Source organism: Camelina sativa, chromosome 13, assembly GCF_030686135.1.
Source record: "Camelina sativa cultivar CO46 ecotype springtype chromosome 13, ASM3068613v1".
NCBI lineage: Eukaryota > Viridiplantae > Streptophyta > Magnoliopsida > Brassicales > Brassicaceae > Camelina > Camelina sativa.
In genome coordinates this window covers 438,351-456,867 of record NC_141892.1, presented here as the reverse complement: position 1 = coordinate 456,867, position 18,517 = coordinate 438,351, and the positions used below count along the sequence as shown (strand labels likewise).

General features: G+C 36.1%; 6 protein-coding genes across 7 annotated transcripts; 2 read left to right on the top strand and 4 right to left on the bottom strand.

Moving 5' to 3' along the window:
- Positions 1-205: 205 nt before the first annotated feature.
- Positions 206-3,107, bottom strand: LOC104734204 (rop guanine nucleotide exchange factor 7). Its single transcript, XM_010453732.3, has 7 exons — positions 2,572-3,107; positions 2,230-2,346; positions 1,956-2,110; positions 1,742-1,816; positions 1,341-1,640; positions 913-1,254; positions 206-822 (listed from the first exon to the last, which is right to left on the bottom strand). The coding sequence occupies exons 1-7, from the start codon at positions 2,810-2,812 to the stop codon at positions 373-375; spliced, it is 1,680 nt and encodes a 559-aa protein (XP_010452034.2). The 5' UTR covers positions 2,813-3,107; the 3' UTR covers positions 206-372.
- Positions 3,108-6,625: 3,518 nt separating this feature from the next.
- Positions 6,626-10,175, top strand: LOC104734203 (uncharacterized). The gene is made up of 3 exons (XM_010453731.3): positions 6,626-7,200; positions 7,512-9,603; positions 9,738-10,175. Exons 2-3 carry the CDS (start codon positions 7,519-7,521, stop codon positions 9,942-9,944), a joined length of 2,292 nt encoding a protein of 763 aa, XP_010452033.2. The 5' UTR covers positions 6,626-7,200; positions 7,512-7,518; the 3' UTR covers positions 9,945-10,175.
- Positions 10,176-10,735: 560 nt separating this feature from the next.
- On the top strand, positions 10,736-13,223 carry LOC104734201 (serine/threonine-protein kinase BSK6-like). Its single transcript, XM_010453729.3, has 9 exons — positions 10,736-11,145; positions 11,267-11,402; positions 11,498-11,631; positions 11,733-11,838; positions 11,941-12,026; positions 12,106-12,327; positions 12,424-12,579; positions 12,666-12,779; positions 12,852-13,223. The coding sequence occupies exons 1-9, from the start codon at positions 10,840-10,842 to the stop codon at positions 13,080-13,082; spliced, it is 1,491 nt and encodes a 496-aa protein (XP_010452031.1). The 5' UTR covers positions 10,736-10,839; the 3' UTR covers positions 13,083-13,223.
- A 115-nt stretch (positions 13,224-13,338) lies between these two features.
- Positions 13,339-14,373, bottom strand: LOC104734202 (uncharacterized). 2 transcript variants are annotated; one of them, XM_010453730.3, is made up of 2 exons: positions 13,710-14,373; positions 13,339-13,614 (listed from the first exon to the last, which is right to left on the bottom strand). In XM_010453730.3, the coding sequence occupies exons 1-2, from the start codon at positions 14,087-14,089 to the stop codon at positions 13,359-13,361; spliced, it is 636 nt and encodes a 211-aa protein (XP_010452032.1). In that variant the 5' UTR covers positions 14,090-14,373; the 3' UTR covers positions 13,339-13,358. The 2 variants fall into 2 exon arrangements, with proteins under 2 accessions (XP_010452032.1, XP_087336562.1); XM_087480436.1 differs by having other exon boundaries at positions 13,717-14,373.
- A 936-nt stretch (positions 14,374-15,309) lies between these two features.
- Positions 15,310-15,998, bottom strand: LOC104734199 (uncharacterized). Its single transcript, XM_010453728.3, has 2 exons — positions 15,815-15,998; positions 15,310-15,654 (listed from the first exon to the last, which is right to left on the bottom strand). Exons 1-2 carry the CDS (start codon positions 15,888-15,890, stop codon positions 15,491-15,493), a joined length of 240 nt encoding a protein of 79 aa, XP_010452030.3. The 5' UTR covers positions 15,891-15,998; the 3' UTR covers positions 15,310-15,490.
- A 1,271-nt stretch (positions 15,999-17,269) lies between these two features.
- LOC104734198 (uncharacterized) lies at positions 17,270-18,392 on the bottom strand. The gene is made up of 3 exons (XM_087480189.1): positions 18,196-18,392; positions 17,778-18,107; positions 17,270-17,577 (listed from the first exon to the last, which is right to left on the bottom strand). The coding sequence occupies exons 1-3, from the start codon at positions 18,260-18,262 to the stop codon at positions 17,423-17,425; spliced, it is 552 nt and encodes a 183-aa protein (XP_087336315.1). The 5' UTR covers positions 18,263-18,392; the 3' UTR covers positions 17,270-17,422.
- Between the last annotated feature and the right edge of the window lie 125 nt (positions 18,393-18,517).

Genomic DNA, 18,517 nt, shown 5'->3' with positions numbered 1-18,517 from the left:
CGGTCTGGATTGTTATGAAAGGTTCCTTATCATGTTGACATGGGAATCTACTTTTGAGGAGAACAATGTTGAGATTCTTCTGCCTTTTGTCATAAGATGTGTCCTCCATTGATTCCAAGGAGTTTCCTTTTTGACATTTCTCGTAGTTCTTCTTGATCCTTTAGCTTTTACAGTTATAGAGTTCATATTTGGGTTTAGTTAATAATAATCTTCGAACTTGGTTCCTTTGTGTCATCTCAAAGTCAAAGCCCCATCTTTCCAATTATTATAATACAAATCTAAACTACACACAAGAAGAAAATAAACATTATAAAGATATTAATAGGAAAAGGGATCCAAAAAACAGAGACTTTTCCAAGGAGCAGTGGTAATTCAAATCCCAGGATCAAGGTTGGACACATTCAGTGACTCCTTCATGCACTTCTCTAGAGACAATCTCTCACCCGACGAAGAATGGCTCAATCTTTCTACTGGAAGATCCTTTAATCTACTAGGTTCGTTCTTGGTAACATAGGCTGTCAAAACCCTTTTAACACTGCTACTGTGAGGAATCTTGAACCGTGAAGGAGATGGCGGAACTGTCATTGATGATCGGAGATCCTGTTTTGAAGGCGAATAGCTCGGAGTTGTGTAGTTCGAAACAGGCACTGCAATGGTCTTGAGCGCGTCATTACCGTCGTTGCCTAATGTTGTCGGAATCTGTTCCGTTGAATTTCTTGTAAGATCATCAACAAAGAGCAAATCATCTATACGAGCGACAATGTTGAACGCTAAACTCTCTAGAACTCTCGAGTAGCTTTCCAGAATTGACTTCCCGATGTCCTAAAACAGAGAAAAAGGAAGATCGTTTAGTGAGCATTAAAAAGTAAGCAGAGTGATATGGGAATTGATTTTCGTGTAGTAGAGAGAAACCTTGTTGTATTGGATTTTGCTCATGTCTAGAGCGGTTTGAGGAAGACCTAGGAACCGTCGTTTTAAAGAAATCAATAAACTTTCAGCTCGATCCGCCATTAACTCTAGCTTCTCTCCATCAACCATTAGTTCTTTCACCATTCCCCACGAAGTTCTAGAATTAGTAGCTGGTTTGGAATTAGTTCTTTTGTGCCATAGATAGATTGATGACTCGACTCGGTTAGCTATCTCTATGGCTTGATGTTCAGAGGACAAGTCAAGGCAATCAAGAAGACATTCAGGTGAAAATTGATCAGACGAAATGTATCTGTAGATTAAATCACCGAGGCAGGATCTTCCTTTCTGAAACATACAAAAAAAAAAAATGCAACTTTAGGTTTCATAACTGAGTATGCTAGCGAAATATGCATAGTTCTTTTTTTTCTTACCCGTGGAAGAGATTCAAGGTATGAGTCAGGGATTTCCATGTCAGCGAGTGTGATACTGTTGATGGCCATAGCAGCTTTTAGTATCTGATTAGTGCAGTCGCGTTTATGCTGCAGCTGTTTTCTTGAGTTTTCTTGTAAACCTCCTGGTGAAAGCCGTGGAACGGGAAGCCACCATTTGTCTTCTTGTCTCTGAAAAGATTTTCGAAAAGAAGATGATCCGTCCGTTGCTGCTGATTCGTGTGACATGATTCCTTGGTCAACATACCAAAACTCTGTCTCCTCAAAACTATCTAATATCTCCTGCAAAGATGGAAGATGAAGAAAAATTAAACCTTTGCTGCTCAAATAAAATACCTAAAAGAGAGACACTTGGTAAGGTGAAAGAGGTCACGGGGTCTTACGAGTAGCATGTTATCTAGTTTCCTGAGAGCTGGAAGATTAACATAAAGATCTGATCTTGGTCTGCAAGTCATTATCTGCAACAAAGGAACCAGAAAAAGACTTGAGTCAATAATCCGAAGTTTTAGTGTTTCTTCTTATCCACAAATAGAGAACTCGAAACAACAAAAAAAAAAAAGCAACCTAACGCATCCAAAGGCTATGTCTAGTCTGTACCTCAAGTTTGGTTCCATCAGGAAATGTTTGCCAAGTTGGAGTCATCTCTACAATGTGATCACTCACACAGAGAAGCCATTCCATTTCTCTTCTCCACATATCTTTCTTCTCTGTAGGCAGTGGTTCTAACCTCCATAGTTGTCCGAACAAAGTAGCTTTATTTGTTTTTAAACAATTCAAGCAAAAGACAAAGTCAAACAAAGCCTATCAAGATCTGTTCAAAAAGGAGTTGAATTCAACAAATCATGAAAAAAGTGAATCCATTTCGACATACCACAAAGATTAGTGATTGCGTTTGAAATGGCTAACGCTGTGCAGACACCATTCCCAGAACCTGACATATCTTCTCCGAGTAGCAGCTTGGAAAATCTTTCCTTCATCATCTCAATCTCTACATAGTCAAACCAGAATAACAGAACGACCTTTTTAAATTCACACAAAACATCCAAAGCTACGAACTTTAAGCCCGTTTAATGTAAAAGCTACGAACTTTAAACAACGAAATCGTCAGTGACCTTTTAAATTCACACAAAACATCCAAAGCTACGAACTTTAAACAACGAAATCGTCAGTGAGGAATAAAAGCAAACACTTGGTGGGTGCATTTATGACGAACCTGAAACTCTGGAATGCTTGGCACAATCGGAACGAATCTTCTTCTCTCCGTCGTCGATATTCTTAACAGACCAACGAGAAGAGACAGGAGAAGCCGTGAAATCCTCCGTAAAACTAGGGCTTCTTTGTTCTTCCTCTTGTCTGGTTGTTTCAGAGCTGCTGCAGCAACTGCTTTCTCTAGCTTTCTCTTCTTCCACTTCTGGCATAACGTCGATTTTCAATTCTTCCGACGAACCCCCCATTACTGCGCCGCAAAATCTCTCTTCGAACACAGTCTTCGCTCTGCTCAAATACGTGACATCAAACGCTCAAAGGAGCCTCCTTTTTTGTTTTATCTCTCTGTATTTTCTCGTGCTTGTTGAATCGCATTACATTTATGAGAGAGCCCTTTGTGTGTGTATTTTTTTTTTCCGATCTGATTCTTTCAGTTTATTTTCTCGGAAAAAAAAAATCTGAGAAAAGAAAAGAGAAAAATGCAGTGAGTGAGAGTGATGAGGTTCTCTTGTTCGATGACGACAAGATTTAAATTTATACTATAGTTTAATATTTGAATTGTTTTTTTTTGTAATTATGGGAATCGTGTAATTGACGGATCCATCTACGATGTTCTCTTGTTTTGTTTTTTTATTAATTATCTCATTATAAAAAAAAAAAAATTGGATTGTGATTTGATAACAATAAAATCATAGAATGACGTATTTAATAAGATTGTACATTTTTTTTTACGTATACAAATTGTTTAAAGAAAAAAAAAAAAAGTCGCATTTCATCAAATGATATTCCAACGGTACAATACATCTACAAACAATTTGTATTACTTACTTTTTTCTACTTAGTTACTTATCATATATACTCGAATTCATATTTGTTGTCCCTTTTTTTTACAACTTCTACAAATATATTTGGTGTCACAAAAAGGACACAACAACCCAGTTGAAAATTCCTTTTCAAGTTGTAAGAGCACTGCATCGAATTTATTCACCAAAAAAAAAAGAGCCCTGCATAGAATTTTAAATATTACAAATTTCAAAATTGTCACTTCGTGATGCATTCACTGCCAAACAATGAATGCGTCCTCTCTTAAAAGCCATTAAGGGTATATCAAATAGTAAAAAACATTCAATACGTGAATGAAATATTTCGATATGTGTTACAACTCAAAATCAATAACTTTATCCCTATGTTTTCATTTACCCCTAACAAGTTTGATAAATGAATGGTACGTAAAGCCGAATAGGCTGACCACAATTTGGTCCAATCCTAAGGATAAAGGTTGAAAGTGATGCTTTGTCTTTGGTTCTAACTTAACCAAATTCTCCAACGGTTTTATCATCTTTGCGTATATATTACGATCAAGAGTGGTCACTACACGTTTAAACAAAAATATATTGGTAGCTTCATAATTTCCCTTTGCTTATCTGATGATTTCATACAAAAACTTCTAATAACATTTATATGTGAAAATAGGTACGACCTTTACCTATTGCTTAGGAATTTAATTAACATGCGAAAGATGTTAACATTTTTAGAAATCCCATAACTTTCTTCTTGTTTGCATATTATAATTTCACATGTTTGGTAAGATATTGCTCAATTTTCAATCAAACAACTTCTTTTCAAATATGCTGTATAAGATATGGCCTTAGTTGGGAATTTGGAATATATGGTATTCCCCAATAACGTAACGTCGTAATTGTATGTAGATGTTTCGAGCAATTCAAACAACTTAGTGGTTTGTCTCTTTGTTCTATATCAGTTGTCGTATTGTACGTCGTTGTTTCCCTTACAAAGCAACCCTGGAAATAAGGTTGAAAGTGTTCTACCTTTTGTCTAACAAACGCAACACGATGAGTGATGACAAAAGTAAATAAATATTTGAATAAACCTTGAACAATTAAAATATCATGATTTTGTGTGTCCTATAATCACATCGAGAGTTTTGAGTCTTACATAATACTAAAATGATGGTTAATTAATGATATATTGCAGCTCAAGAAAGCCTATAAATTAAGTATCTACTCATTCTACTCTTGCAAACATTTCATCAACTTCTAATTTCTCCTTACGCTATATCATTATTTTTAACAAGGACATGACTTTCAACTTACACTACCCCAATATCCATAATCAAAAGTTCTTAAAAAAAACATCTCATTTCCTTGAGCTACAAACTAAGTTATCTTTTTGTTTGTTTTATGGCCCAATGCACCAAATTTTTTAGGGATTTTGAATATCCAAACTCAATGTAAAAATAATATTGAAAATTTTCAAATAAAAATTACCTTGGTGTTTTGTCCAAAAAGAATTACCTTGGTACATATCGCTTCACTCATGGACCGAAGCAAACGCTTTAGCTTTTCATTATTTGTTTAGTTATATGGATTGCGTTTGAATTCATAATTTCACTGGGCTGTCATCTATGGGCCATATAGTATGCTATCATGGGCCATATAATCCGTACCCGTTTGGAGAAGTCGGGTCAAGCGAACCAGTAATTAGATGATGCATAATTGCATATAGTGAGACCAACTTTTTTTTTTTTCCTTTTTGTTTAATTACATGCAGCTAAGCAAGGGGATGTTGCCAAAACAGAATGACTTGCTGTCGTCTTTATCCTTCTAAAAAGATTAGAAAGGTACTAAATGTCAAAAAGCTTGATTAAAAAATTACTACTTTGAGAATCACTAATAGTTAATTTTGAAGATATGTAACAAATTTTGTTCTCTAGTGCAAACCTATGATATTACAGACTTTGACCCGGACAAAACCTGACATCGAGCATATTGGGAGACTTGTTTTGTTGAAACTTGAAACATTTTGCTTCCCGTATAAACATTTCATTATCGATGTAAAATTGCAAAACCCAATTATTTCCTTAAAAAAGAATTATAATCTGTTTCCTTTTATAAAGATGACAGTGATGATAATTGATAACGTAACTGTTTGTGACATTATTATGTACGTGTTCTATGAATAATTGATTGGTGACAAGAAAATATGAGTATGAACAATAATTTTGAAAGTATATCGATACCCCTTTTCCTCTAGATTTTTCTAATATAGAATCCAATTAAGCCATGTGTAAAGTCACATTTCTTGATCAATCACCTTGCTGAATTTTCATCATCTTATGCTAAATAATTATGCACTTCACATGTAACCTCAGCAACTTGCACTTGAGTTGAATCCGAAAACTTTGCAGTAGAAATTCCTATATCTAATAGAAAGTTGTCTAAAAAGACGATGTATGTATTGGCTGATTTTTTGGGAGAATTGAGGTTGTTTATGTATAAAAAAATCATATCATATTCAAACCCATGATTGAAAACATTGGATTTGGACCATAAAGCATGTTCCTAAATCCTAACATCGAGATTCATTGAGTAACACAGTAACCTTTAATTTTCCTTTTTGGCCGATCTTAAATACGTATAAGAGATTCTAATGTTTAAAATGTGTTGAAGGTGTATTTGTTATAAGCAAATCGTAGTATAACATTGTCTTTTTAGTCACAAAAAAAAAAAAAATATCTACATAATATATTACGTTTACGACGTGCTATCATAATGTAAGGAGAAAAAGAAAAAGGAAAAAAAGTAGAATCCTTTTGCTTTATTGAAACAAAAAATAATAATAACACATATATTACTTTATTTTAATTGGATCACTGCTCTAAGTGGCTCTCCTTAGTCAAACAAATAACAGGCTCCTCATGCAAAATAAACATTATTGGTTTTTGATAAGATAATGATGTTATCCATGAAACCTTAAGACACGTAAATTGTGGGTGGCATACATGTGTGCGCAAAAGAAAATACCTCAGAAAAGTTTACTAAATTATGTCATTTGATTTGATTCTAGAATATAATAAACCTCTTAATCAGGTCAAGATTAACATCTCTATAACACACATAAGAAGTTAAAAACAGATTATAGTTTTCTGTCATCACATATTATTAGAAAAATGCGAAATTGATTGAACAATTTGTAAAGCCGTAACGGACAAATAATGAAGATATGCAGAGAAAAAAGTGAAAAAGATAAAGAAAAAACTTATGCGTAATGACGTCGGTATGTCTCGTTAAGTTCTGCTTTTTTTTGGGGATGCGAGCGAGCGAGCGAGCGATACGAAGAAAAAGAGAGAGAAAACAAAACGGAAGTGAAGTCTCCTTAATGGGCCTTTAATTCATACTAACCACACGATCCCTAAACGCTTATTAATCTCGACCGTACGATTTCTTACACGAAGGTCTCTCTGTCTCTCTTTCTCTTTATTTTGTTTTTAGTATTTCTTGGTCTTACTCGTAAGCGGCGCAAGGAAGATTCCATGCGCAACTTCCTTCTTCGATTCCTTGCTCTCTTTCTCTCTCTCTCTCTCTCTCTGATCGATCACTACTAAACCTTTCTCGATCGACGACGATTAAATCTGAACAATATTGAATCTTGATTTCTGTGGTTTTTGTCTTTTCCGATTTTGCTTCTACTCCACGTTGTTCGTTTGTTTTTGCTCCTCCACATTAATAAAAATAATAATTTTGTTTTCTTCTCTCCGACGATATCAGCCACCACCACCACCAACTCCAGTTTGCGATTTCACGAAAAAAATTCTTGTCTTGTTCCCTTCGTAATGGTAATGATGTTTCTTTCCTCCTTTTTTTTTTCTTTTTGTTTTTTTTTTTCCCTGTGAGAATGTTAAAGAGTGTTACTGACGATGCTGCGTTGATTTGCTGAATGAGTTTTAAAAAAAGAAGGATTTAGATATTTTTACTAATTTTAGGGTTTCTTCTCGAGATTGAAATCAAGATTTAGTCTTTTTTTATACATTGTGAACTTCTCAATGAGAGAATGAGTAGTAATCCGAGTCTCCCGTGATTTAGTTAGTTTATGGATAAATCCAGAGTTATATAAAAATGAAAGTTTCTCTTTTTTTTTTTTTTGTAGATGAATAATGGCTACAAGAACTGAGCTTAGAGATGTTCTGAAACAGAGTCTAAGAGCGTCAGAGATGACGGATGCGAGGTTAAATAAAGGAGGAACGTTAAAGGAAGAGTGTCAAACAAGTGGCACAAGCAGCGAGATTCGTGTCAGAACGAAAGTTTCAAGCCGTAATCGTGGAAAGGAATGTGTCAATGAGAGTTTGGAACACAATGATGATGAGCTTGTTAAATATATGTCCAAGTTGCCAGGTTATCTCCAACGTATAGACAGAGGTGAAGAAAGCGTACCACAGAGTAATGTTTTGAATGTTGGAGTCTTGGATTGGGAACGTCTAGAGACATGGAAGCGTGGTCGAGCTGAAAGATCTAGTGGGAAAAGTGAGAGACATGTGTCTAGTAGTAGTATTGCTTCTACTTCAGGAGTAGTTGTTCCCAATGAATCTCGTAGGTACAAGATTGATGACCAGTTCCCCACTTTTTCAAATCTCGGTAAAGTTAAAGTGTCCCGGGATCTTCAACATTCTTTGGGACCTGAGTTGGCTTCTAGGGATTCATTAAATAAGCAGGATATAGCAGAAACTTGTATCAATAAGCCTTCTAGTAGATATCACAAAGGAGTGGAACAGAGGAAGAGCAGAAGATCGCATTCAAATCTGGAATCCACTTCAGGTTTGTTGTCAAAAATGGGAAACTCTGTGGGATCACTGGCCATGAATAAGAAGGATACTCAGAAGATACCAGGGGAGAGACATGCACAAGAAAGAGCTACAGAAACTGGAAGACATTGTGTTGACAAGAGGATCATTGGCGATTCGAAAGCTGGTCTTACTTCTGAAAGGCAGGAGTACAGCGACATTTTTCTCCTTCGTTCAAGAAGACAGTCCCGAAGCACTCTTTCCGGTGAGCCCCAGTATCTTGATGATAACATGAGTAGGGTAGCTAACGGTTTCAATAGCTCTTTAGGATTGAGATCTCAAACTCCACGTTCCTGTCCACTCTCTATCGACCTAGAGAGATATTCTGAAGATGTGATGTTGCCTCTTGGTGCTGATCATTCGGGTAAAAAGGAACGGTTTGGTGGGAGAAGGCATTCAAAGACAGCTTCGAGGATATTTGATCAAGAAATACGTGAAGTTGAATCCAGAAAGGAGAGACACCATTCACCAAGCAAGCGGTTTAGTTTTAGCTTCGGTCGTCTCAGCAGAAGTTTCAGCGTGAAAGAAGATTCAGCTGTCCAACCATTGAGTTCTTCTGAAGATACCATCAAGTCTTGCTCTATGAGATTTGATGGTTCAGTCTGTCAATCTCAGTCAAGTAACTCGGAGAACCAGAACACTCACTGCAGATCATCTCGAGTTAGTCCTTTAAGACGGCTTCTTGACCCTTTACGGAAACCCAAAGGCTCTGAGAATGTTCTTTCAGCGAAAGCAAGATCAAGTTCTTCCAATACAAACCAAACCAAGAGCGACACATCGAGAACCAGAGCTCTTTTTCAGCTAACGATCAGAAACGGCATACCTCTGTTTCAGTTTGTGGTCGATGATAACAACAGCAAAACCAGGAGCATTCTTGGGGGTTCAATGAAAAGCTCATCGTCCAAAGATGATTCTGTTCAGTACTGCACATTCTACTCGGTTAATGAAGTCAAGAAGAAGAAAAGCGGAAGCTGGCTAATCCATGGACACAAAGAGAAACACTGCGGGTTTGTCTACAATGTAATCGGTCAAATGCGGTTGAGCAACTCCATGAGCTCAGATTTAACCGAGCAGAACTTCAAAAACATATCTCCTGTTATTAGGGAATCAGTTCTGTTTTATGAGTCAGAGCAAGTAAAAGGGAGAAAAGAGGTTGCAGCTGTGGTGATAAAAAAGAAGCTGGTCGAAGAAAATTGTACTGGCCTCGATGAAACGAGTGTGATCATTCCAGGTGGCGTTCACACTTTCCCGGAGAAAGGAGCACCATCACCGTTGATTAGCCGGTGGAGATCTGGAGGGGTATGCGACTGCGGTGGCTGGGATGTTGGATGTAAACTCCATGTTCTCTCTAACAAATCACCCCTCCATGAGTTCAACCAAAGCTTCAAACTGTTCGATCAGGTAACAAAAAAACATAACTAAGCAAAACAGTCTCAAATTACCATGTAAATCTGTGTATCTTTCTTTGTGTTTCTATTACGGGTTGTATTTTTTTGTTTATATCGTGTGCTTAAAAGTAGTCTTTTACATTGCAGGAAGGAAACGAACAAGAGTCAGGTCCGGCTTTGGCGATGACGGAGCTGAAGACAGGGATCTACAGTGTGGAGTTTGGTTCGTTTGTATCACCGTTGCAAGCTTTTTTTGTGTGCGTCACGGTCATAACATGTGCTGCCGAGGCAAAAACCACCCTGAAAGCTTCATCTCCTTTGGCTCCGCCTCTATCTCCTATTAGTAGAGTCTAAACTCAGGACACAAACAGAGTATCTAATATGATTGATTTAGTCTCGTCATAGTTGCCCAACTTGTACTTCTTGTTTTATCTCGGGGAAAGAAAAAAAAAAAGAGTCAAAATCACAGAGAATACTTACCACTCACTAGATTCATGGTGAAATATTTATGTAATGTTCCAATTGTTTTGTAGATCGTAAGTGAGTTTAGGCAATATCATGATCGTAAGCGAGTTTAATAACAAATTTGAAGAACACAATTTTCGGTAATTGAGAATATTTGAGTTTAATAACAAATATTGTGAAGAACACATACTGTAGTTGAGAACTGAGATGACTTTTGATGCCATGGCCATGTTTTGAGTTACGGTTGCTATGATCGAAGATTATTGGGCTATAAATGATAGTTTACAGTATTTATATTATTTAGCCCATTTAGGTCCAAACTATACTTATAGCCCATTTAGGTCCAAACCGTACTTATAGCCCATTTATCCTTTTTTATTATAATAATTTTGATATTCCCGAAACGAGCGCCCCATTAACCAATAACCACTATAAAATAAAATACTACTAGAAACTAAAAAGATTCCAGATATATTAATATTGAATAAATAAATGGACTGTAACTAACGATATATTTCTAAATAGTGTTAAATTAAATTAACAATTAAAATATGACGTCAAAAAAAGGAAAAAAACAACTATTGTATTCGATATTAATATTATAGCTTAGGAAAGCATGATTCATGACTAAACATATATCTGTTTTATTAATTTTTCGTCCCATTAGAGAAAACATGCTAATAAGTACTATTCGAATTCTGTTTTCAGACTTGAGAAAAAAAAAACAGAGGAAAATTTTGGAGGCGGGAGAGTGAGCATTATTATATTTATTACGCCGGCGGTAATGGGATGCATTTGCTTCAAGTCTTGGTGCCGATCATCATCTTCACCGTCGATTACATCAACGGTCATAGATGATCTCGAAAACGTCAGAGACGACGACGACGGAGGACACTATCCTTTGATATTCCGTGAGTTCAGCTTCGAGCAGCTTAGAATCGCCACCGACGGTTTCTCCTCCGGAAACATCGTTTCAGAACACAACGATTCCGTACCAAACATCGTCTACAAGGGAAAACTCGGCGACGGTCGTCGGATCGCCGTCAAACGGTTTCAAAGACTTTCTTGGCCTGATCCTTTCGAATTCATCGTTCGTCTCTCTTTGTGATCCTTTTCATGATTTTGGTTTTGGATCTTTTTGTTTTTCTTGATAAGTTTTTTGATATTATCTTATATGGTGGTGGTGGTGGACTTTTTCTTGTTTGTTTCAGAATGAAGCACAAGCTGTTGGGAGATTAAGGAGTGACCATTTGGCGAATTTGATCGGTTGTTGTTATGATGATAACGAGAGATTGCTTGTTGCCGAGTACATGCCTAATGGAACATTAGCAAAACATCTTTTTCACTGTAAACTAAAATCTCTTCTTTTAATTTGGTTTATCACATTAGTTTATGGCGTTTCATGTTGATTAAGACGAGTGTAATTAATGTGTGTGTTTCAGGGGAGAAAAGACCGATGAAATGGGAAATGAGGTTAAAAGTAGCGCTGCATACCGCAAGAGCCTTGGAGTATTGTAATGATAAAGAAATTGATTTATACCATGATCTTAATCCTTACAGGGTTATGTTTGATAAGGTAATGGATGCTTAACTCTATTTTTCTTTGATTTGTGTGTTTTTCTTGATATGCAAAAACAAACCAAATGTTTAATATCAAAAGTACTGGTTGAATGACAGAGAGGGAATCCTAAGCTTTCTTGCTTTGGTCTCATGAAGAATAGCCATGAAGGGAAAAATTATAGCACCAACTTAGCATTTGCTCCTCCTGAATATTTGCGCTTAGGTACCATATATAGCAACCTTTAATTTCATGTGTATGTTTCAATACGAATTCAGCTGAAAAGTCTCATTGATAGAAGCTCGTTTCTACAATGACTTTTTTCAGGTACTCTGATGCCGGAGAGCGTCACATTTAGCTTTGGAACCTTGTTATTGGATCTTATGAGCGGCAGACATATTCCTCCGAACCATGTAACAAAAGTGGCATATTTAGTTGCATTTTGGAATTATTCTTAGCTTTTATAAATGTTAATGTGATTTGTTTGTGCAGGCACTTGACTTGTTCCGAGGCAAAAACTATTTGGTGCTAATGGATTCAGCTCTGGATGGTCAGTTCTCAGATGAAGACAGAACAGAACTAATACACATAGCTTCCCGATGTTTGAAGACTGAACCTGAAGAGAGGCCAAGTATAAAGTTTCTTAAGGCGACTCTTTCTAGACTTCAGAAACGAGCCAAGTTATGGCGTAGTAATGTCAAAAGACCCATTTCTGTAAGTGTCACTCTCTCCATATACTCAAAACTAGTCTCTTTTGAAAGAATGCAAAAATTTAGTTAGCAAGTACTCATAAATCATATTAATTGACAGCCTCCATCAAACAATCTGCCTGAAAAGACCAAACCTACAACAGAGTCATCGAAGTTAACTCCTTTTGGAAATGCGTGTTCCAGAGCGGATCTAAGTACTATACACGAACTACTAGAGAAGCTCGGGTATGAAGAAGATAATGCGGTCGGAAACGAGGTATATTGATGATTTTTATGTACATACTTACTATCTGAATTTGAGGGTTGGATGTTGCTGAATGCTGATTCTGATAAATGTGACAGTTTTCATTCCAAATGTGGACGGGCGAAATGCAAGAGAATATGGACTACAAGAAGCATGGAGATGTCGCATTCCGTGCCAAAGATTTTGATACCGCCATTGAATTCTACACAGAGGTACATTATTTCATTGACATATAAACACTAAATCATCAGCAAGTATTTGGTTCATTCTTCATTAGTTTGCAGTTCATGAGTGGAGCTCATACGGTGTCACCAACAGTATTAGCAAGAAGGTGTCTTTGTTACCTAATGACTGAAATGTTCAGCGAAGCTCTAAGTGATGCAATGCAAGCGCAAGTAGCTTCACCGGAATGGCCAATCCCTCTTTACTTACAAGCGGCTTGTCTCTTCAAACTCGAGATGGAAGCTGAAGCTAAAGAAGCACTTAGACATGGTTCTGCTCTTGAGACTTATTAGAGTTTTAAGAAAGAAATACTCACTTTGAGAAATTGTGAATACACACAAAAACATGTACATGCCAATGTGAACAAGTGTGTACCCATTCAGATTTTTTAATTCAATTATGAATGTTATTATTATTATTTTTTCTTTTGTAAATGTTGATCCAATTGTTTGATATGATTGCACTCGTGCAAAAAGCTAAAAACAGGAATCAAATGCCACACAAAGCAAAAGAAATGAGATTTGAGAAAGAGAAAAAAAAAACAGAGGATTTTTAAAAATCTTCTCTTCTCATTGTTGTGAAGGCAAGTTAAAGTGAAAGAACCATGAGATTACAAATGCACATACCATACATGTTAAAAGGAAATTAAGGAATCTATTTCCTCTCCAGAATCTCCGGTCATCGGAATCACTTGTAGCCACCACGGTTGATATGTTACCAGCCTCCACGTCATCCACATTGGTTTCAACCGTTGTTAATGTTTGATCAATCTCATTGGCAACTTTAGAGAAGTTTTGGGCTATGCAACGACAAATCTCGCAAGTCCTGAAAAAATTACACGTGTTAATAATAATAATCACTAAACAAAGTTCCAATATATGAAGGCTTTTATGAAAATAATTCACATTGGTTTTGCTTACTTATTACCCTTGATCTTGAACCAAGTATCGGCACATTGCTTATGAACATAACCCAAATCATCTTTACAAGAACATCCAAGAATCATTGGATCCCCACATTCATGGCGATTGCTCTCTAAACCCAAGTGGCAAATCCTGCAATCTTTCTCTGGAGACCCTCCGGCTGATCGAGAGGCTTCTGAATCGGAATATGTTTCATCACCACCCAAGTCATCATCAGCAATTTCAAACTCGCCGCAAAAACTACGAACAGCCGAGTGGAAATCGTAGTCGTAATCACAAGAAGAACTATCTTCTCCTCCGCTGACGTCACTTCGACGGTAATGACGGTCGCCGGAAATAATTTCCAAATCAATGTGGGAGTTTTGGAAAGATGACATTTTTCAATTGAGAAAGAGAAAGAGAGAGAGAGAGTAAAGAAAGACGAGGTTTTTGGTAATATGATTTACAAAGACTTCTGTTACAAGTAAACGTGAACTCTTGGATCAAGAGATTTGTTATTAAAAAGGAAATTAAAATTAAGGATATAAACAAAATAGTAATAAAAAAAAAACATTGAGGGGTCAGGAAAAATTCTGAAGGACTTATGTTTTTGTTCTGTCTTGGGGACCAAAGTGATGCAACATTATTTACATACAGCTTTTAATACTGTATTTATTTGTTTAAAGAGAAGAAAAGAAAGAAAACATGAAACAGGCTTTAAGCTGGTAATACTCGATTGTTCACTAATCCGCACGCTAAGTATCATCGTGTTATTTGTGATTTTTTTTAAAAAAAGGAGCAATGTGTTTCGTGTTATCTTAGCTTTACTTGGTATCTGTTTATGACCGTTCATTTGAGTCTTCGAAGTATTGAGAGTCATCAACATGAACGGTGGAGATTATGTAATGCGCGTGGGAGGCACGTGATGGAACTATGTGTCGTTAGTGCGGCTAAGTTTCGGGACCACCGCCTCATGCTTCTCTTTCACGCCACTATTCACTTCTTTCATGTTTCTTTTGTGTTGTACTGTTGAGTGTGTGTGTTTTTTTTCCTAAATTAAAAATGATTTTAAGATGGACATAATCAAATCTAAGAAGATAAGAAAAAAAAAAGATTGAACTGATCCAAACCTACAGAAAAAATATATAAAACCGAAAAATCAACAAATAAAACATGTGTTGGATTGTAGAGTCTTTTGACAGAGGTCTGGTTCCGTTACCGTTATCGGACTTTGTTGGTTGGTTTAGATGGGGTCGCGTGAGGATAACGCTCTCTCAATTATCTTTAAAGCCCATTAATAACAAAATCTGTTTTTTTTACGGTCCAACTATTTAATACTCCATATGGGATTATGGGTCATTTGTTTATGACTCAAAGTCTCAAACCCATCATCATAGCAAGTTTTGCAAAATCAATATATGTTCATATTAGTATAATACTATTATATATTATTAAAATTCTGATTTGGAAATTTAAAATGTGTTCTTGGATAGTACTATATTTTATGAATTCAGAGTTATGAGATTGAATCCACAATATAAAATATATGTAGTTGAAAATACCCATACCTCTGCTATTACCCGAAATGGACAGTAGTACTACTACACGAGCTGACAAATGGAGATAAAGGCAAATAATTAAACATAACGAGTAGAAAGCGACAATGTTAGTAGCAGTACAAAGAGTTACCGGAACAGAGAAATTAAAGAAACAAGATTAAGAAGGAAAAAAAACGTGGGAAATTCTAGCTACAAACAAGTGCATACTAAAATGTAAACTAAAGAAAGATTTGGTCTTTTTTATCCACCGCCTTGAGCTTGTGGAGGAGGAGAAGAAGAAGGAGGTTTTGGAATGTAAGGATTGAGAGGGCTTCCATGTTCAATAGGACCTGGTTTGATCGAAGCTTTTGTGGTTGGAGATGGATCCACCGGGAAATTGTAATCCTCCAAACCCAGCTTAATTTCTGCATTTTGATATGTCTCATTTAGTCATTAGTACTATGTTCCATGTTAAGAGGATTTAGTCATTATGGATTTGGTATATACAAATACAAATACAATGAGTAGAAAAAACTCCATACAACTCAGAAAGCCAAATGTATAAAAGAGGAATGATTCAAATACCAGAAGAAGCTAGCACTGAGGAGCTTAGGATGATTACAACCAAAAGGAAGACAAAGCTTGATGATGATGTCTTCATCTTTAAAGAGAGAGATTGAGGAGGAGAAAGAACAAGGTAACAAAGAGAGAAAGGTCTATTTAAGAGAGAGAGAGAGAGAGAGAGAGAGAGAGAGAGAGAGAGAGAGAGAGATGTGGATGATAGGATAGTATTATTGGGAAATAAGGAGCCATGTGGGGTTTTGGGTCTATGTCTTGAATGTGATGTTGTGGGTTATAATCGAGATCATAGTTATTGCTACCATCTCTCTCTCTATGCATCTCTCTAATACAAGAGAGGCAGCATCTCAAACAGCTCAAAGCTCATTCATTGGTTTACAATTTAATGCTCTCTCTCCATTACTAGCTACTACTACTTCTTTTCGTGTACGCCACGTGTCCCGAACTCTCTACCTCCATTAACATGTCTTTTCATCGACGTGTTTTGATCACCATTGATAGAAACGAGGATATGAGAAGAAGAAAAAAAAGAAAAAGATGAAAGATAAAATGTGGATGGAGACATACAATACGGTGAAGAAGATACAGAGCTTGAAGCGACGCCTTTTTTTTATATATAATTACTGTACAAGATAGTGTGTGGTTGTTGACTATTTATTTCTTGGACTTTTAATATTTTTTTTATAACCTTTTTCACTCTCTGTTTTTCGTTTTTTACCTTGTATTTTTTTGAATTACATAACAGCAGTAGTAGCACTATTACTTTAAGAGCATAGTAGTAGAATTAAGTGTCTAAAATTTCTAATTGAGCTTAATAGTAACTTTCTAATGGTAGTAACAGAAATAACAGTAAAATACAATAATGTTATCAAAAGCATGCATGAACAACAAACAAAAACAAAAGTTAGTTAGCTTTTCTTATTCAAAAACAAAACATATTTCCATTAAGCTGGGTTGGATGCTGGTGTGAATGACAACGAATATAGCATTAGTGCCATTCACATTTACCCATTTAATGTGCTTTTTATTTTGTTCTTTTACGTTTTTAGTTCTAGTATTAATTTTGTTTTGTTTTTGTTTGGATATTCAACTTTAAAATCGATACCTGCGAGGTCAAAAAAAAAAAAAAAAAATCACCTTTAAAAATGTGCGTAAGAAAACTATAAATATAAAACATGTATACGAGTATTGATCACCATATTCTGTATGCGCATTGTAAATATTTAAAAATTCGCGTAAGAAAATTATAGTTAAATCAATTATAATCATAGTATACAATACATTAGTCACTAGCTCAAATTGGGTGTTTGAAACAATCAATAAGCTAGGTTAGGTCTAAAAAACTCTGAATATTTTCATATTGTTAATCTGATTCAAGAATCCTGATCCCAACTGTGTGTTTATGTGTGCGTTTTCCATGTTAATATTTTCATTATAACAATGTTCGTGTATGGAACAAAGGACCTCACAAATTCTTTTGTTCACCGTTTCAATTTCTTGTGTAAGGTTGATCATATAGTTTGTTGTCTTATATATTTCCAAATCAACAAAAACAAAAAAAAAAGAAAGAAGAAAACGAACTTTTAAATAACACACTGAAATAAAAGGTATATGTCATATACCAATGGGGCTAAAAGCTGGCGCATCCGTAGGGGCCTCCGATAGCTCTTCTGAAAACGTACCAAGAGCCTCTCCTGAGCTAAGGATCTCAAACATTGACCGGTGAGGGTTGTTCCGTCTCGCCGCACACAAATCAGGCAAATGTGAACCTATCAAGTTTCAACACTCGATCCACAATGTTATGTAACCATCAATATTGCAAATATATAAAACTAAAAAATCTAAAAACCGGTGTATTGTGATATAGACCGGTTTAATGTTGGTTAAGTGTTAGTTTACCGGTTTACTTGTAAACACTAAACCGGTCTATGTCATAATATAACTGAATGAGAGCAGATATAATAATTACCTTCGGCAGCGACAAGAATAGAGTAGAGATCAGCAATGTTAGGGCAGTCTTCCAGACATTCAGGAGTGCAAAGCTTGACGGCAAAGCCAGGGTCGAGAAGAGCATCCGATGAAATCCCAAGGGATCTCCTATCCACACCGCATGCATTGACACATTCATCGGTCTCGATGTAATTAGCCATCGTACCATCAACGTCGACCTCAGAACTCCGGCACCGATAATCTACCCCACCGGTCTGCCTCATCTCCGTCTCTAGTACACATCGTTTTCCCGAGGCCGATATTGAGAACGAGTATATGTCGTCCGGCAAATCCTCGCATATTACATTGGCTAAACAAACAAAAAATTTATAACCTAATGAATTATATATTATTCGTTTAGAACCTCGTTAAATAAATTAATTAAGAATTTTACTTACCGTGAGAATAAGTGGAGGAGCAAATAGTGATAAACAGAAGTAAACAAGCTTTTGAAACATAAACCATAATTGATTTTGGTTAATAAGAAAGTTAAAAGACAAAGTCGGAGTTATGTGAGGAAGGGTTGTTACAAAATATTGGCTATTAATAGTCTAAGAAGACGAAAACGTTGCGACTTTGATTTCTATATTTAAGATTCTTTAGCATTCGTTTAAGAGAGTAACAAAGAAATTTCCTCGTCCTTATGCATAGTTGACGACGACGACGTAATGACTTGACTTTGGAACCTTTATTACTCCAACTGGGAAAATGGTTTGGCTA

Bases quoted from the DNA above. Each gene is read 5' to 3' on its own strand.
- LOC104734204 (XM_010453732.3), bottom strand. From the start codon at position 2,812: ATGGGGGGTTCGTCGGAAGAATTGAAAATCGACGTTATGCCAGAAGTG. The intron at 2,111-2,229 runs GTATGTCGAAAT...AAACAAATAAAG, and splicing joins CGCAATCACTAATCTTTGTG to CTACTTTGTTCGGACAACTA. The intron at 1,817-1,955 runs GTACAGACTAGA...CCTTTGTTGCAG, and splicing joins CTGATGGAACCAAACTTGAG to ATAATGACTTGCAGACCAAG.
- LOC104734203 (XM_010453731.3), top strand. From the start codon at position 7,519: ATGGCTACAAGAACTGAGCTTAGAGATGTTCTGAAACAGAGTCTAAGA. The intron at 9,604-9,737 runs GTAACAAAAAAA...TTTACATTGCAG, and splicing joins GCTTCAAACTGTTCGATCAG to GAAGGAAACGAACAAGAGTC.
- LOC104734201 (XM_010453729.3), top strand. From the start codon at position 10,840: ATGGGATGCATTTGCTTCAAGTCTTGGTGCCGATCATCATCTTCACCG. The intron at 12,027-12,105 runs GTAACAAAAGTG...TTGTTTGTGCAG, and splicing joins GACATATTCCTCCGAACCAT to GCACTTGACTTGTTCCGAGG. The intron at 12,328-12,423 runs GTAAGTGTCACT...ATTAATTGACAG, and splicing joins ATGTCAAAAGACCCATTTCT to CCTCCATCAAACAATCTGCC.
- LOC104734202 (XM_010453730.3), bottom strand. From the start codon at position 14,089: ATGTCATCTTTCCAAAACTCCCACATTGATTTGGAAATTATTTCCGGC. The intron at 13,615-13,709 runs GTAAGCAAAACC...TAATTTTTTCAG, and splicing joins TTCAAGATCAAGGGTAATAA to GACTTGCGAGATTTGTCGTT.
- LOC104734199 (XM_010453728.3), bottom strand. From the start codon at position 15,890: ATGAAGACATCATCATCAAGCTTTGTCTTCCTTTTGGTTGTAATCATC. The intron at 15,655-15,814 runs GTATTTGAATCA...ATCAAAATGCAG, and splicing joins CTCAGTGCTAGCTTCTTCTG to AAATTAAGCTGGGTTTGGAG.
- LOC104734198 (XM_087480189.1), bottom strand. From the start codon at position 18,262: ATGGTTTATGTTTCAAAAGCTTGTTTACTTCTGTTTATCACTATTTGC. The intron at 18,108-18,195 runs GTAAGTAAAATT...TTGTTTGTTTAG, and splicing joins CTCCTCCACTTATTCTCACG to CCAATGTAATATGCGAGGAT. The intron at 17,578-17,777 runs GTAATTATTATA...GAAACTTGATAG, and splicing joins TATTCTTGTCGCTGCCGAAG to GTTCACATTTGCCTGATTTG.